Source organism: Colletotrichum lupini, chromosome 10 (assembly GCF_023278565.1).
Source record: "Colletotrichum lupini chromosome 10, complete sequence".
In the NCBI taxonomy this organism is placed as follows: Eukaryota; Fungi; Ascomycota; class Sordariomycetes; order Glomerellales; family Glomerellaceae; genus Colletotrichum; species Colletotrichum lupini.
The window spans coordinates 2,635,516-2,653,024 of NC_064673.1; the positions used below are offsets into that span (position 1 = coordinate 2,635,516).

General features: G+C 32.4%; 3 protein-coding genes across 3 annotated transcripts; 1 reads left to right on the forward strand and 2 right to left on the reverse strand.

Moving 5' to 3' along the window:
* Positions 1-3,151: 3,151 nt before the first annotated feature.
* On the forward strand, positions 3,152-3,588 carry CLUP02_17949 (pantothenate transporter liz1; the record flags this gene model as incomplete). Its single annotated transcript, XM_049296853.1, has 2 exons — positions 3,152-3,505; positions 3,580-3,588. 2 exons carry the CDS (start codon positions 3,152-3,154, stop codon positions 3,586-3,588), a joined length of 363 nt encoding a protein of 120 aa, XP_049138077.1.
* A 5,068-nt stretch (positions 3,589-8,656) lies between these two features.
* CLUP02_17950 (uncharacterized protein) lies at positions 8,657-8,884 on the reverse strand (the record flags this gene model as incomplete). Its single annotated transcript, XM_049296854.1, has 1 exon — positions 8,657-8,884. A coding segment is annotated over one exon (228 nt), but the record flags the coding sequence as incomplete, so codon positions are not given.
* A 5,299-nt stretch (positions 8,885-14,183) lies between these two features.
* Positions 14,184-14,342, reverse strand: CLUP02_17951 (uncharacterized protein; the record flags this gene model as incomplete). The annotated part of the gene is made up of 1 exon (XM_049296855.1): positions 14,184-14,342. A coding segment is annotated over one exon (159 nt), but the record flags the coding sequence as incomplete, so codon positions are not given.
* Positions 14,343-17,509: the final 3,167 nt, after the last annotated feature.

A 17,509-nucleotide genomic window follows, 5' to 3' on the forward strand; every position in this document is an offset into this window, starting at 1 on the left:
TATAAGTTAATTTTTATTAACGAGCGCTCTTATATAATTATAAAAGATCGTAACTAACTACTTGAAATATTAATTATAATAATTAGACCGTATTATATAGATCCTAACGAGGTAATTTTTAACTTATAAAAAAGAAAAGAGCTAGGGAAAACTATATAACCCGTAATAGAGGTATAAGAAATTATCCTTAACGAAATCGTTATAATAATACTAATAGACGATAAGGAAGAGGAAATTACTAAAAGGGTACTAATACTATTAGCGAGACGTTATAGAAAACCACGATAGTAAGCCCTAACGCAGTAATTTATTATTAGTAACGAGGTAATTAATACTTTTTATATAGCAAAAAAGAAAGCCGATTTCGAGCTCGTAATTAAACTACGTAAAGAAGGCGTAATTATAACTATTAAAAAGCTATATAAAGGATTAGATTTTATTAAAATAAATACTCTTTATAATCGAGGGGTTTATTAATTTATCCTATACGACTTAAAAAAATATATAAACCTCTATATATTTAAATTACGAATAGTTCGTAAGATTAAAAAGAAAAGAATACCCTAGCCGTACGAGAAGTCTAAATACGTAATTTAAGGGTATAATAACGTTGAAAAGGCGACGCTACTTATATAATTGCCTACTATATAGCGCTATAACTAATAATTAATAATAGTACTAATAATATCGCTACGGAAAAAGGGATACGAGATTTAGAGCTATAATATTACCTAAGCCTATACCTAATCGACTACAGGGCTTATAAAGAAAATCCTAGCCTATTTACCGAAGGAAATAGTTAGTAAGTACCTAAAAAGCACGATTATTAAAGTGCTTAAGCTATTATATAGGCTCGTAAAATCGGGTACTTATTAATAAGCTACTTATTACGATTTTTATATTAATTAACTATTAATAGTTACCTCTATATACGACCCGTACTTACTAATTATGGAGTACGAAGGTAACTAATTTAGGATCGTTAAAATATAAACTAATAATATATTAGGCCTATTTAATATTAATTTTATAAAAAAAGAGGATAAAGAGCGCTAAAAAGCGGGCTTCGTAGCGAAGCTAAAAAAGGTCTTTATAATAAATACCCCCCTAGTATTTAACGGCGGGATTTTTATAATTAAAAAAGAAACTATTATTTTTTAGTAAAAGGGGTAGGGTAAGAAAATTAACCTCGTTAATCTAAATATAACTAATATTAAAAAGTAATATAAAGCTAAGCTCGCGCGAGGGGTATATATTATAAGTATTTATTAACTTAAGGTAACTTTTAATTATATTAGGGTAATATAAGCTATAAATCTAACTAAACGAAATATCGAAGTACTTAATAAGCGGCTTAAGTAATAAAAAACGAATCTCGATCGAGGTCTCGTTTATTACCCGATCGACTTTATAACTAATAAGCTCTACGTCTTTATTAATAAATTATTTACGAATAATAACGACTTTACTTCGTAATTAGAGTATATTATTATCCTAGTTAACGAGAGTATAAGCGAGAGCGAATTTATTATATATAGTAATATAATTTACTACTTATTAATTAAAAATAAGCGGATAATAAGAAGTATATTAGCATTAGAGGTTTATAATATAATTAACGGCGTTAACCTCTCTTATATAATTTTAATAACGCTAAGGAAGATTACCGATCGAATTAGCCTTTTACCTATTCTAATAGTTATTTATACTAATTCCTACTTACTATATAAATACCTCGTTAAATTAAGAACGACGAAGGAAAAGAGGTTTATAATTAATATTATAGCTTTTAAGTAATCGTATAAAAGGCGCGAGATACTTAAGATCCGTTAGATTAATAATAAAAATAACTTCGTAAACGCTTTTATAAAAGTAATATTAAATTAGGGATTAAAGTAATTTATAAGTAGTAAAAAAGTTATTATATAAATAAAAGGATAGGTTATATAAAAAGAGTAGAAAAAAGGGGAAAAAAGAGACGACTTAATAAACGGGCCCGAGGTCGAATTATACCTCTAACTATAGTAGTTAAATTAATAAAAAAAAGAGAAAGTTAATATCGGATTAAAAGTTTAATTCGATTACGGTATATAGCTAACTACGTAGGGGCTAATTAAGGGCCCTATTTATAATTATTATAGCTAGCCTAACCTACGGTTAGAACCTCTTTTTTATACTTATTACGTAGATATTTATATAGTTTAATTAATCTCTTCGTTAACTACGGTTCGAACTAACTACCCTGTAATAGGGATACTAACATCGACCATCCACTTGGTGTCTAAAAAGAGGGGATCTACCTACTCCACCGATGATGGGAGGTTAGCACGTTAGGTAAACCATTGTTCACCCTCAATAGGTAGCCATAGCTTTCGCAACGAACAGAGTCCACAGTAGGTTTCTATTAAATTTCTGTTGTTCTCTTCACCGTGCAATAGACACTCACTAACCTGTGCCATTTGAGGGTGAAATCAGGAATTATTTCCAAACCGGCGAAGAATCAACGTAGTCGAGCACAAATGTCTCTTGGCCATCTTCATTAGTAGATTGAACTTTCAGATTCAGCTATGTCCTCCGCCCGGCCTCAACATAACCATGAAGTCTTCCTGACGTGCAGGAATAGAAGACCGCGTGAAGAACCACTCAATCAGCCCAGCATATTTATGCTTCTCTGTTTTAATTCCGGCGGTAGAAACCCTCCGAGATTCTTATTCCCCGGAAAGCGTCCGGGTGGTTGGCTGAGCTCGTCATCACCCCCTGCCTCTGTCGCCTTATCATCCCCCGCGATCCCATCTCAACTACTATTGGCCCAACTCGTCCGAATGACCCCGATGGCTCCAGTACGACGCCGGTTTGCTCTGCAAGATGTTCTCAATGAGACGGGAGCATCAATCTGTCGCCCGAGCCGCGGCACTTGGACTTTTCTACTTTTGGCTTGCATGTCCGTGTTGATCATTATTAGTGGCCATTCCGTGCTATCAGTGCATGTCTGCATATTTGCGTGCAGAGATATCATTCAGTTGGCACATCAGTGGAGGGTGAGGAGCATATACTAAAGGCAGTTGCGTCCTGCTGAGTTCTGCGGCTGTTGATTTTGATCTTCAACCTTCAACTTCGACTTTACTCAAGGCGTTATTTCCAAACGTCCACGATGGCAGAATCATCGCCTCAGCCTTCAAATACGCCCTCGCGGTCATTTCGCTCTTTCATCTGGGACACGGATACGCACCTGAAGAGTCATGAGGAGCGGGTATTGCTTCGCAAGTTGGATTGGTCAATCTTGACCATAGGATGCTTAGGTTTCTTCATGAAGTATCTCGACCAGGGAAACCTCGCAAACGCCTACGTCTCAGGAATGCAGGAGGACCTCAAGATGTTTGCCAATGAGTATACGTATGCTCAAATGGTTTACACCTGCGCCTATGCTGTGATGCAAATTCCAAGTACTTTAATTGTTCAGAAGATTAGGCCGAGCATCTGGTTGGCCGCAATGGAAGTCGGATGGGTATGTCTTGCCCCTCTCGAGAGATCTCAAGCACGCATGCATGCTAACACTATCTGTTAGTATCCCTATTACAGGGTAGTTAGTTCGAACTGTAGTTAACGAAGAGATTAATTGAACTATTTAAATATCTGCGTAGGTGTAAAAAGGAGGTTCTAACTATAGGTTAGGCTAGCTACGATAATCGTAAATAGGGCCCCTAATTGGCCCCTATGTAGTTAGCTATATGCCGCGGTCGAATTAAACTTCTAATCCGATACTAACTTTCTCTTTTTTTTATTAATTTAACCGCTACGGTTAGAGGTATAATTCGACCTTAGGCCCGTTTACTAAGTCGTCTCCTTTTCCCCCTTTTCTTTATTCTTTTTATATAACCTATCCCTCTATTCGTATAATAACTTTTCTACTACTTATAAATTACTCTAATCCCTTATTTAGTACTACTTTTATAAAAGCGTCTGCGAGGTTATTTTTATTATTAATCCAACGGATCTTAAATATCTCGCGCCTTTCGTACGATTACTTAAGGGCTATAATATTAATTATAAGCCTCTTTTTTTTTATCGTTTTTAATTTAACGAGGTATTTATATAATAAGTAAGAATCGGTATAAATAACCGTTAGAATAAGTAAAAGGCTAATTCGATCGGTAATCTTCTTTAGCGTTATTAAAATTATATAAGAGAGGTTAACGCTATTAACTATATTATAAACCTCTAACGCTAGTATACTTCTCGTTACTTACTTATTTTTAGTTAACGAGTAGTAAATTATATTACTATATATAGTAAATTCGCTCTTACCTATATTCTTATTAGCTAGGATAATAATATACCTTAATTACGAAATAAGGTCGTTATTATTCGTAAATAACCTATTAACGAAGACGTAAAGCTTACTAATCGTAAGGTTAATTAGGTAATAAACGAGACCTTAATTAAGATTTGTTTATTACTACTTAAGCCGCTTATTAAATACCTCGACGTTTTATTTAATTAAATCTATAGCCTACGCTACCCTAGCGTAATTAAAAGTTACCTCGGGCTAATAAATACTCGTAATATATACCCCTTATATAAGCTTAGCCTTATACCGCTTCTTAATATTAGTTACGTTCGGGTCGACGAGGTTAATTTTCTCGCCCTACCCCTTTTATTAAAAAACGACGGTTTCCCCTTTAATTATAAAAATCCTATTATTAAATACTAGGGGGGTGTTTATTATAAGGACCTCTTTTAGCTTCGCTATAAAGCCCGCTTTTTAAAGCTCCTTATCCTCTTTCTTTATAAAGTTAATATTAAATAGGCCTAATATATTATTAGTCTATATTTTAATAATCCTAAATTAGTCGCCTTCGTACTCCGCAACTAGTAGGCACGGGTCGTACGTAGAGGTAACTATTAATAATTAATTAATATAAAAATCGTAGTAAGTAGCCTACTAATAAGTACCCGATTCTACGAGCCTATATAGTAGCTTAAGCACTTTAATAATCGTACCTTCTAAGTACTTACTAGCCATTTCCTTCAGTAGATAGGCCAGGATTTTCCTTATAAGCCCTGTGGCCGATTAGGTATATGCCTAGGTAATATTACAGCTCCAAATCTCGTATCCCTTCTTCCGCAGCGATACTATTAGTGCTATTATTAATTATTAGCTATAGCGCTATATAGTAGGCGATTATATAAGCAGCGTCGCTTTTTTAACGTTACCGTACCCCTAAATTACGTATTTAGACTTCTCGTACGGTTAGGGTATTCTTTTTCTTTTAATTTCACGGACCATTTATAATTTAAATATATAGAGGTTTATATACTTTTCTAAATCATAGAGGATAAATCAATAGACCCCTCGATCGCATAAAGTATTTACTTTAATAAGATCTAATCCCTTATATAGCTTTTTAGTAATTATAATTACGCCTTCTTTATATAGTTTAACTACTAACTCGAAATCGGCTTTCTCTTTTTGTTAGTATCCTTATTATAGGGTAGTTAGTTCGAACCGTAGTTAATAAAGAGATTAATTAAACTATCTAAATATTTACGTAGGTATAAAAAGGAGGTTTTAACTATAGGTTAGGCTAGCTACGATAATCGTAAATAGGGCCCCTAATTAGCCCCTGCGCAGTCGGCTATATACCGCGGTCGAATTAAATTTCTAATCTAATACTAACTTTCTCTTTTTTTTATTAATTTAACCGCTGCGGTTAGAGGTATAATTCGACCTCGGGCCCGTTTACTAAGTCGTCTCCTTTTCCCCCTTTTTTCTATTCTTTTTATATAATCTATCCCTCTATTCGTACGGTAACTTTTCTATTACCCACGAATTACTCTAATCCTTTGTTTAGTACTACTTTTATAAAAGCGTTTGCGAGGTTGTCTTTATTATTAATTTAATAGATCTCGAGTATCTTACGCTTTTTATATAATTACCTAAGGGCTATAATATCGATTATAAGCCTCTTTTCGTTCGTCGTTCTTAATTTAATAAGGTATTCGTATAGTAAGTAGGAATCGGTATAAATAACCGTTAGAATAAGTAAAAGGCTAATTTAATTAGTAATTTTCTTTAGCGTTATTGAAATCGCGTAGGAGAGGTTAACGCCGTTAACTATACTATAGACCTCTAACGCTAATATACTTCTCGTTACCTATTTATTTTTAGTTAACGAGTAGTAGATTATATTACTATATATAGTGAATTCGCTCTTACTTATACTCTCGTTAACTAGGATAATAATATACCCTAATTGCGAAGTAAGGTCGTTATTGTTTATAAATAACCTATTAACGAAGACGTAGAGCTTGCTAGTCGTAAAGTTAATTAGGTAGTAAACGAGACCTCGATTAAGATTCGTTTATTATTACTTAAGCCGCTTATTAAGTACCTTAACGTCTCGTTTAGTTAGATCTATAGCCTACGCTACCCTAGCGTAGTTAAAAGTTACCTCGGGCTAATAAATATTCGTAATATATACCCCTTATATAAGCTTAGCCTTATATTGCTTTTTAATATCGGTTACGTTTAGGTCGACGAGGTTAATCTTCTCGCCCTACCCCTTTTATTAAAAGACGACGGTTTCCCCTTTAATTATAAGAATCTTACTATTAAATACTAGGGGGGTATTTATTATAAGGACCTCTTTTAGCTTTATTACGAAGCCCGCTTTTTAGAGCTCCTTATCCTCCTTCTTTATAAAGTTAATATTAAATAGGCCTAATATATCGTCGGTTTATATTTTAATAATCCTAAATTAGTTACCTTCGTACTCCGTAACTAGTAGGCACGGGTCGTACGTAAAGGTGACTATTAATAGTTAATTAATATAAAAATCGTGGTAGGTAGCCTACTAATGGGTACCCGATTTTGCGAGCCTATATAGTAGCTTAAGTACTTTAATAATCGTACTTTCTAAGTACTTACTAGCTATTTCCTTTAGTAAATAGGCTAGGATTTTTTTTATGAGCCCTGTAGCTGATTAGGTATATGCCTAGGTAATATTACGGCTCTAAATCTTATATCCCTTTTTTCGTAACGATACTATTAGTACTATTATTAATTATTAGCTATAGCGCTATATAGTAGGCGATTATATAAGTAGCGTCGCCTTTTTAATATCGCCGTACCCCTAAATTACGTATTTAGACTTCTCGTACGGTTAGGGTATTCCTTTTCTTTTAATTTTATAAACTATTTATAATTTAAATATACGGAGGTTTATATACTTTTTTAGATTATAGAGGATAAATCGATAGACCCCTCGATCGCGTAGAGTATTTATTTTAATAAAATCTAATCCCTTATACGGCTTTTTAGTAGTTATAATTACGCCTTCCTTACGTAGTTTAACTACTAGCTTAAAATCGGCTTTTTTTTTTACTATATAAAAGGTGTTAATTACCTCGTTGCTAGTGATAAATTACTACGTTAGTGCTTACTATCGTAGTCTCCCGCGACGTCTTGCCGGTAGGATTAGTGCCCTTTTAGTAATTTCCTCTTCCTCGTCGTCTATTAATACTACTACGACGATTTTGTTAAGGATAATTTCTTATGCCTCTGCTACGGGTTATATAGCTTCCCCTAGCTCTTCTTCTTCTTATAAGCTAGAAATCACCTCGATAGGATCTATATAATATAGTTTAACTACCGTAATTAATACTTCGAGTAACTAGTTATAATCTCTCGTAACTACGTAAGAACGCTCGTTAATAAAAATTAATTTATATAACCTAGCTTATTATTAAGTAATTTCGCGCTATATTTATATATCCGAATTTAGGGGTATATTTAAATTAACCCCTATATCGGGCCTATTGTGCGTAGTAATTACCTTATTAACTTACTTTTTTATATTTACCTCGCGCAGTGCCCGCATTACTTTTTTAACTACTTAAGCTTACTAGCTTACGTCTAGCGACGGTAGTAAGGCTAAGGTCGTTTTTAAATATACTCTAAATACTAAAAGCGTCGGTATAAGCCCGTTAGGCCCTATAGTATCGTTATAATATTTAAGTACTGTTTAGAGGCATTCGTTATCGTTAGAATTAGGATTTTTCTTTTAATAATTTTAAACGCTCTTTTTAACTACTAGTGCGCCCTTTTTACCTTTTTAATACTATAGTGCGCTTTAACGGGCACGATTTTTAACTATATACCGTAGGCCGTTATATTTTTTTTAAATTTTGTTAACTTAAAACTAGTATTAGCGTTAGTTTTAATACCGTCTAGCGGTCCTTAGTATATATTAATCTAGCTTTTTTATAGAGCTACTTATACTATTTTTATTTATAAATCCTATAAGAATTGCCCTGCTTAGAATAATATAGCCTCGTTAATTATATATAGGACCGGTCGACTATTTAAGTAGAAGATATTAATAACGATTTCCTAATTAAAGTTAAGCTTATTACGTAATTTAAATTTAAATTTATATAGGCTCTGCGTATTTATTTAGTATTAGTAGTATATTTTTATTAACTACTCTAGTGCCCCTATTTCGATATTATTATTACTTAAATGCTTTAGGAGGTTATATAGCCTCGCGACTAACGGGTAGCTAAATCTCTGGTATAGTCGTCTAAGCTCACTTTCCGTTAAGTAATTAATCGATTTTATGTTATTAGTGAGCTTTATAAACGCGTGCCCCTATCGTTATTTAACTATTTCGAAGTGCTTATGGCTAGAGATTTTGTTCTTTATATTATTAAATATAATACTTAGTCGATCTATATCTTTTAAATATAGGAGAAATAGGGTATTAACGGGTAGGATATAGAAAGTTATTATTCTAAAGTGCGTTTTTATTTTTATTATACTTAGGGCAACGATTTCCTTACCTAGGCCGAAGCTAATCCTCGTAATACCCGCTATTAACGTATTAAGCGTTACTAGCGCGATTTTCTATAACGCTTAGAATTACCTTTTTCTTTTTATTAATTATTACGATACCCTAGTATTTAAAATAATCTTATAGAAATTATCTAGGCCGTACCTTTTGCTCGCGTAAAATATTTATATAAGCTTAGTATTTAAGTAATTTAAATAATATAAAAAGGGCCCCTCTAACTACCCTTAGAATTACTTAGTACTATATCTCTTCTCTTTAAATATTAAAAGAGTAGAATTCTATACTATTAAATTCGTCCTTTCGCCTACCTCCGTATCCATTATCTAAGGGACCTTCCCTTATTATCCGTAAATAAAAGCTTACTTATTAAGGGCTTCTACTACTTTTTATTCGTTTAGCCTCGTATATCCTCCCGAGGCTAACGGGGCAAAGAAAGAGTAGTTAATATCGTTAACTTCGTTATAATTTAATTCGTTAGTATAGGGGGTAAGATCTTTTTTATTTTTTAAATTTCTTATAGGGTGCGGGTACTTTAAGTTACTAAATTAGCTACTTTCGCTAGGTTCTATGCCCCCGGATCTGCCCTTATATATAACGAGGAATTAGTTAAATCGATAAGGGCTAGTTTTATTATTTACTACCCTCGATTTTTTATATTATTCGTACGATTTAGTACGCTCTTCCTCGGAGTAGTTACTTAACTAATATCTATCCTTTTTATAAATAAAATATTACTTTTTCTATTACCTTACTCGCGAGTTAAATCTCTACTTATTTAACGAATTTAGGATTCCCTACTAATAATTACTATACCTAGCTTCCTTTCCTTTCTTATTATACGTTTAGTCGACTTAATACTATTAGTAAGGGCCGTCGTATACTTAAAAGTAGGTTTAGCGCAGCATTCTTACCTTAATATTAAAGCTAGATCTTAGCCTCGAGTAAAGCGTCTCGTAGTCTTCGGGTACTTAGTATAGAGTTATTTTTACCTTTAGAACGCGCTAGACTACGGTATAAAAATATCTAACTTTTTACTTATTAGTCCCCTTATTTAACTAGGTTTTCGTTAGCTTATTAATTCGATTAATAAGCTCTTTGAGGATTTCTATTTACGATTTACCCTTTATTATCCTAGCTATAGATATAAAAAAAATTGCTCGTAGCTTAAATAAGAGCTCTAAATTCTTATTATAGGTCTTAAAGCGGCTTTGGATTGCGTTAATAATACTAAAAAAGTTATTCCGATCGAGATTACGTACCGCTTCGTAATAATAATTAAAGGCCTTGCTTATAAGTATAATATTAATTACTAAATAGTACTAGTATTCTCTAATCCCGACTTTTTTATAATAGTTATAGAATATTATTAGGGTCTTTTATAAGACCTCGTATTTCCCCCTAGAGCATAATTTCTTTTTTAAGAAGATCTTTTTAAGATTTATAAATTACCTTATATTTACTATTATATTTTCGGTATTTATATACGATCCTTGCGTCGCTACGTATTATTAATAATTTCGGGTAGTCTACCTCCTTTTTTACTAGCCGATTAGTACCGAATTTCGTATTAATAGCGGCAACGAGCTATAAATCGAAATAGGTAGAATTGTTAATTATTATACTTCTAATACTATATTTTACCTCTATATATCCTTCTATAACGATAGATTGCCGTTAGTAATTATAAGAAGGAAATCTAGGTCGTTTACCTTTTTTTTAAATTCGTTAAAGCGATTATACGCCCTATTAACTTATACCTAGGTCTATATTACGAATTCCTTTTTCGCAATCGTCGCTACTAAGATTTCGTAAAGTTCTTACGATTATAATTACGCTAATAGTACCCCTTGCTTATAAAGGAATCTATTAACTACTTTTATAATTCCTAGGCTTGCGCTTACGAACTATTTATCTAGCTAATAGCTAAGGTCGTTTACAATTTTATAGAATAGGGGTTACCCCTATAGCCCCTTTTTTTTATAAACCTTAGTTAAATAGATTAATGCTGCGTTAATTTGCTCGCTATTAGGCTAATCCGTAATTCTATATATCTACGCTCCCTAATAGTCCGGGTTAATATTTACCTATTTATAAGGGATTAGGATTCTGTCTAGGATCGGGTTTCTTCTTCTTTTTTTTTACCCTAACTCGCTAGGGGTCGTGCTCTAGCTTATGCCCGTATTAGCGGTCGCTAGTATATTTAATCTTAACGGGAATATATTTAATCCGCGCGTTAGCTATAGTAAACCCGTGCTTTTACTACCTAACGAATTCGTCGGGGTCTAAGTAATTCCCGCTTCCTCTTACTATTTTACTATTACTCTCGTTTTTATTATTTTTAGTAACTACTACTAGCCCTCTAAATCGCTAGCTATCGTTCTTACTAAGATCCCCCTTTTTATTTAATATAAAAAAGTAGGTTTTAATAGTCCCTTTTTTATTAATAGCGGTAAACGTTTATATTACTATAAGAAGACAAAGTAATTAGTCTCGGGATCTTTATTAGTTACCGATTTTCGCTATTTTCGGATACTTCTAGCCTCGTAAGCCTCGTACTCCTTATAATCTCTAAATTACTTCCTTCCTCGACCTACTTCTTTTAGGGTAGTATTCTATAATAATAATTAAAAATAGACGCCGGGCGGCTTATAAAAGAGCCGTATGGGTAGTTAAGTACGGTTAATAAAATTAAGTCCTCTTTTTTATAAGGTCGCGTAGTTATTAAAAATGCTTATTACGATTTGCGCTCGTATTAGTTAGGGTTAAATACCTTAGAAATCCTTTCTCTTACGGCCTCTCGGTGCCCTATTTTATAGTTTCTTAAGTAGTCTTTTTCGTAAGCTAATTATATTAATTTAGTAATTATTATTTGTTAGTAATTCTTTTTATTACTTAGTTAATTTCTTAAAATTAATAATCTCGCGCTAGGAGCTAGTAGTATAAAAAGGGGCCTCTCGACGGCTTTTTAAAAAATTCTCTTTTTTCTTTTTAAACTTTAATAAAAAGTCGTTTACTCTCTCTTAGATTAATAACTTTTTTCTTCTCTTTAAGCTAGCCGTCTCTTTCCTTAAGCTAACCTCTAATACTCGTAATACTTATAGCTCGAGGCTATTATAATTTCCAAATCCCCTCCTCCCTCGTTAAACCGTCCCCTTAACTATATTCTTATAGAATACCCGGGGGGTAGCTAAGGGGGCTACGAAGAGGCTATCTAAATCGCAGGCCTTAAGGTTAGATTTATAAGATCTTTATAATAATAAACCTTTTTATATACCGTAAATTTCTTAGTTTTATAACTCCTATATTAGTGGCTACTACGCCTATTAAAAAGATTACTATATTTAAAGATCCTTTTTCTAAATTACGTAATGTTTTTTTATATTATATTATTAAGCCCGTTCGTTGCGCTAGTTAATTAGGCAAATAGTCGTTATATAAGGAATTCTTTTTATTAATTTAGCTAGTTAATTTTTAATCGCGGGCCGGCCGCGGGAAAGTTATTTAGTAAAAAAGGCTGCTTAAAATAATAGTAAAATACTAGTTACCTAAGTAGTTCTGTCGATTAGTATAGTTTAACGTAATAAACGTTAACTTCTTATAAATAGTAAAGGGCTATGATTACTTAATTCCGTACGGCATTCGAGAATCGCCTCCTTTTTTATTTACTTCCGTAAGGTTAATTAGTATAAATCTCCTATCCCGTGTGGTATTAAGAAGTCGTCTTTTTTACGTAGCGAGATACCTTACTAATTTACAATAATAGAATTTAACTACTAATTAGTATTAGTATCCTTATTATAGGGTAGTTAGTTCGAACCGTAGTTAACGAAGAGATTAATTAAACTATTTAAATATCTGCGTAGGTATAAAAAGGAGGTTCTAACTATAAGTTAGGCTGGCTACGATAATCGTAAATAGGGCCCCTAATTAGCCCCTGCGCAGTTGGCTATATACCGCGGTCGAATTAGACTTCTAATCCGATACTTTTATTATATAAAAAGTATTAATTACCTCGTCGTTAGTAATAAATTACCGCGTTAGTGGTTACTATCGTAGTCTCCTACCACGTCTCGCTAGTAAGATTAGTGCCCTTTTAACAATTTCCTTTTTTTCGTTATTTATTAATACTACTATAACGATTTTGTTAAGGATAATTTCCTATGCCTCTGCCGCGGGTTATATAGCTTCCCCTAGCTCTTTTTCTTTTTATAGGCTAAAAATTACCTCGATAGGATCTATATAATATAGTTTAATTACCGTAATTAATACCTCGAGTAGCTAGTTACGATCTTTCGCAACTACGTAAAAACGCTCGTTAACAGAAATTAATTTATATAGCCTAGCTTATTATTAAGTAATTTCGCGCTATACTTATATATTTAAATTCAAGGGTATATTTAAATTAACCCCTATGTTAGGCCCATTGTGCGTAGTAATTACCTTATTAACTTACCTTCTTATACTTACCTCGCATAGTGCCCGTATTACTTTTTTAATTACTTAAGCTCGCTAGCTTACGTCTAGTAACGGTAGCGAGGCTAAGGTCGTTCTTAAATATACTCTAAATACTAGAAGCGTTAGTATAAGCCCGTTAGGCCCTATAATATCGTTATAGTATTTAAGTACCGTTTAGAAGTATTCGTCGTTATTAGAATCGGGATTTTCCTTTTTAATAATTTTAAACGCTCTTTTTAATTACTAATACGCCCTTTCTACTTTTCTAATACTATAGTACGCTTCGACGGGCATAACTTTTAACTATATACTATAGGCCGTCGCATTTTCTTTAAATTCTATTAACTTAAAACTAGTACTAGCGTCGGTTCTAATACCGTTTAGCGGTCCTTAGTATATATCGATCTAGCTTTTTTATAGAGCTACTTATACTATTTTTATTTATAGATCCCATAGGAATTGCCCTACTTAGAATAATATAGCCTTATTAATTATATATAAGACCGGTCGACTATTTAAGTAGAAGATATCGATAACGATCTCCTAATTAAAGTTAAGCTTATTACGTAATTTAAATTTAAATCTGCGTAGGCTCTGCGCATTTATTTAGTATTAGTAGCATACTTTCGTTAACTACTCTAGCGCCCCTATTTTAATATTATTATTACCTAAATACTTTAAGAAGTTATATAGCCTCGTAACTAATAGGTAGCTAAATCTCCGGTATAGTTATCTAAGCTCACTTTCCGTTAGGTAATTAATTAACTTCGTATTATTAGTAAGCCTTATAAACACGTACCCCCATCGTCGTTTAACTATTTTAAAGTGCTGACGGCTAGAGATTCTATTCCTTATATTATTAAATATAATACCTAGTCAATTTATATCTTTTAGATATAAGAGAAATAGGGTATTAACGGGTAAGATATAAAAAGTTATTATTTTAAAATACGTTTTTATTTTTACCGTACCTAGGGTAACGATTTCCTTACCTAGGCCGAAGCTAATCCTTATAATACCCGCTATTAATATATTAAGCGTTATTAGTGCGATTTTTTATAGCGCTTAGAATTACCCTTTTCCTCTTATTAACTATTACGATACCTTAGTATCTAGGATAATCTTATAGAAATTATCTAGGCCGTACTTTTTACTCGTATAGAATGCCTATATAAGCTTAGTATTTAAGTAATTTAAGTAATATAAAAAGGGCCCCTCTAGCTACCCCTAGAATTACTTAGTACTATATCTCTTCTTTTTAAATATTAAAAGAGTAGAATTCTGCGCTATTAAATTCGTCCTTTTACTTACTTTTATATCCGTTATCTAAGGGACCTTCTCTTACTATCCGTAAATAAAAGCCTACTTATTAAGGGCTTCTATTACCTTTTATTCGTTTAGCTTCGTATATCTTCTTAAGGCTAATGGGGCGAAGAAAAAGTAGTTAATATCGTCGACTTCGTTATAATCTAATTTATTAATATAGGGGGTAAGATCTTCCTTATTTTCTAAATCTCCTATAGGGTGCGGGTACTTTAGGTTACTAAATTAGCTACTTTTACTAAGTTCCGTACCCCTAGATCTGCCCTTATATATAATAAGGAATTAGTTAAATCGATAAGGGCTAGTTTTACTATTTACTACCCTCGATTTTCTATATTATTTATATAATTTAGTACGCTCTTCCTTAGAGTAGTTACTTAATTAATATTTATCTTTTTTATAAATAAAATACTACTTCTTCCGTTACCTTACTCGCGAGTTAAATCTCTACTTATTTAATAAATTTAAGATTCCTTACTAGCGATTACTATACCTAGCTTCTTTTCCTTTCTTATTATACGTTCGGTTAACTTAATATTATTAATAAGGGCCGTCGTATACCTAGAGGTAGGTTTAGTACGGCATTCTTACTTTAATATTAAAGCTAGATCTTAGCTTTGAGTAGAGCGTCTTATAGTTTTCGGGTACTTAGTATAAAGTTATTTTTATTTTTAGAACGCGCTAGACTGCGGTATAAAAATATTTAACTTTCCGCTCGTTAGTCCCCTTATTTAACTAAGTTTTTACTAGCTTATTAATTCGATTAATAAGCTCTTTAAGGATTTCTATTTATAATTTACCTTCTATTATCCTAGCTATAGATATAAAAGAAATCGCTCGTAGCTTAAATAAGAGCTCTAAATTCTTATTATAAGTCTCGAAGTAGCTTCGGATTACGTTAATAATACTAAGAAAGTTATTTTAATTAAGATTACGTACCGCTTTATAATAATAATTAGAGGCCTTACTTACGAGTACGATATTAATTACTAAATAGTACTAGTATTTTTTAATCCCGACTTTTTTATAATAGTTATAGAATATTGTTAAGGTCTTTTATAAGACCTCGTACTTCCCCCTAGAGTATAATTTCTCTTTTAAGAAGATCTTTTTAAAATTTATAAATTACCTCGTATTTATTATTATATTTTTAGTATTTATATACGATCCTTACGTCGCTACGTATTATTAATAACTTTAAGTAGTCTACCTCTTTTTTTATTAACTAATTAGTACCGAATTTTATATTAATAATAGCAACGAGCTATAGATCGAAATAGGTAGAATTGTTAATTATTATACTTTTAGTACTATATTTTACCTTTATATATCCTTTTATAACAATAAATTACCGTTAGTAATTATAAGAAGGAAATCTAAGTTATTTACCCTTTTTTTAAATTTATTAAAGCGATTATACGCCCTATTAACTTATGCCTAGGTCTATATTACGAATTCCTCCTCTATAATCGTCGCTACTAGGATTTTATAAAGTTCTTATAATTATAATTGCGTTAGTAATACCCCTTGCTTATAAAGGAATTTATTAACCGCTTTTATAATTCTTAAGCTTGCGCTTATAAACCATTCGTCTAGCTAATAGCTAAGGTCGTTTGCGATTTTATAGAATAGGGGTTGCCCCTATAGCCCCTTTTTTTTATAAACCTTAGTTAAATAAATTAATACCGCGTTAATTTACTTACTATTAAGCTAATCCGCAATTTTATATATTTACGTTCCTTAATAGTCCGGGTTAATATTTACTTACTTATAAGGGATTAGGATTCTATTTAAGATCGGGTTTCTTCCTCTTTTTCCTTACCCTAACTCGCTAGAGGTTATACTCTAGTTTATACTTATATTAGTAGTCGCTAGCGTATTTAATTTTAATAAAGATATATCTAATCCGCGCGTTAGTTATAGTAAACCCGTACTTTTATTACTTAATAAATTCGTTAGGGTCTGGGCGATTCCCGCTTCCTCTTACTATCTCGCTATTACTCTCGTTTTTACTATTTTTAGTAACTACTACTAGCCCTCTAGATCGCTAGCTATCGTTCCTACTAAAATCCCCCTTTTTATTTAGTATAAAAAAGTAAGTTTTAGTAGTCCCTTTTTTATTAGTAGCGGTAGACGTTTATATTACTATAAGAAGACGAAGTAATTAGTCTCGGGATCTTTATTAATTACTGATTTTTACTATTTTTGGATACTTCTAACCTCGTGAGCCTCGTACTCCTTATAATCTCTAAATTACTTCCTTCTTTAACTTACTTCCTCTAGGGTAGTATTCCGTAATAATAGTTAAAAGTAGACGCCGGGCGGCTCGTAAAAGAGCCGTACGGGTAGTTAAGTATAGTTAGTAAAGTTAAGTCCTTTTTCTTATAAAGTCGCGCAGTTATTAAAAATACTTATTATAATTTACGCTCGTATTAACTAGGGTTAAATACTTTAAAAATCCTTTTTCTTACGGCCTCTTAGTACCCTATTTTATAGTTTCCTAAGCGGTCTTTTTTATAAACTAATTACGCTAATTTAGTAATTATTATTCGCTAGTAATTCTTTTTATTACTTAGTTAATTTCTTAAAATTAGTAATCTCGCGCTAGGAGCTAGTAATATAAAAAAGGGCCTCTTAACGGCCCTCTAAAAAATTCTCTTTTTTTCCCTTAAACTCTAGTAGGAGGTCGCTTACCCTCTTTTAAACTAATAACTTTCTTTTTCTCTTTAGGCTAGCCGTCTCCTTCCCTAGGCTAACCTCTAATATTCGTAATACTCGTAGCTCGAGGCTATTATAATCTCTAAATCCCCTCCTCCCTTATTAAACCGTCCCCTTAACTATATTTTTATAAAATACCCGGGGGGTAGCTAAGGGGGCTA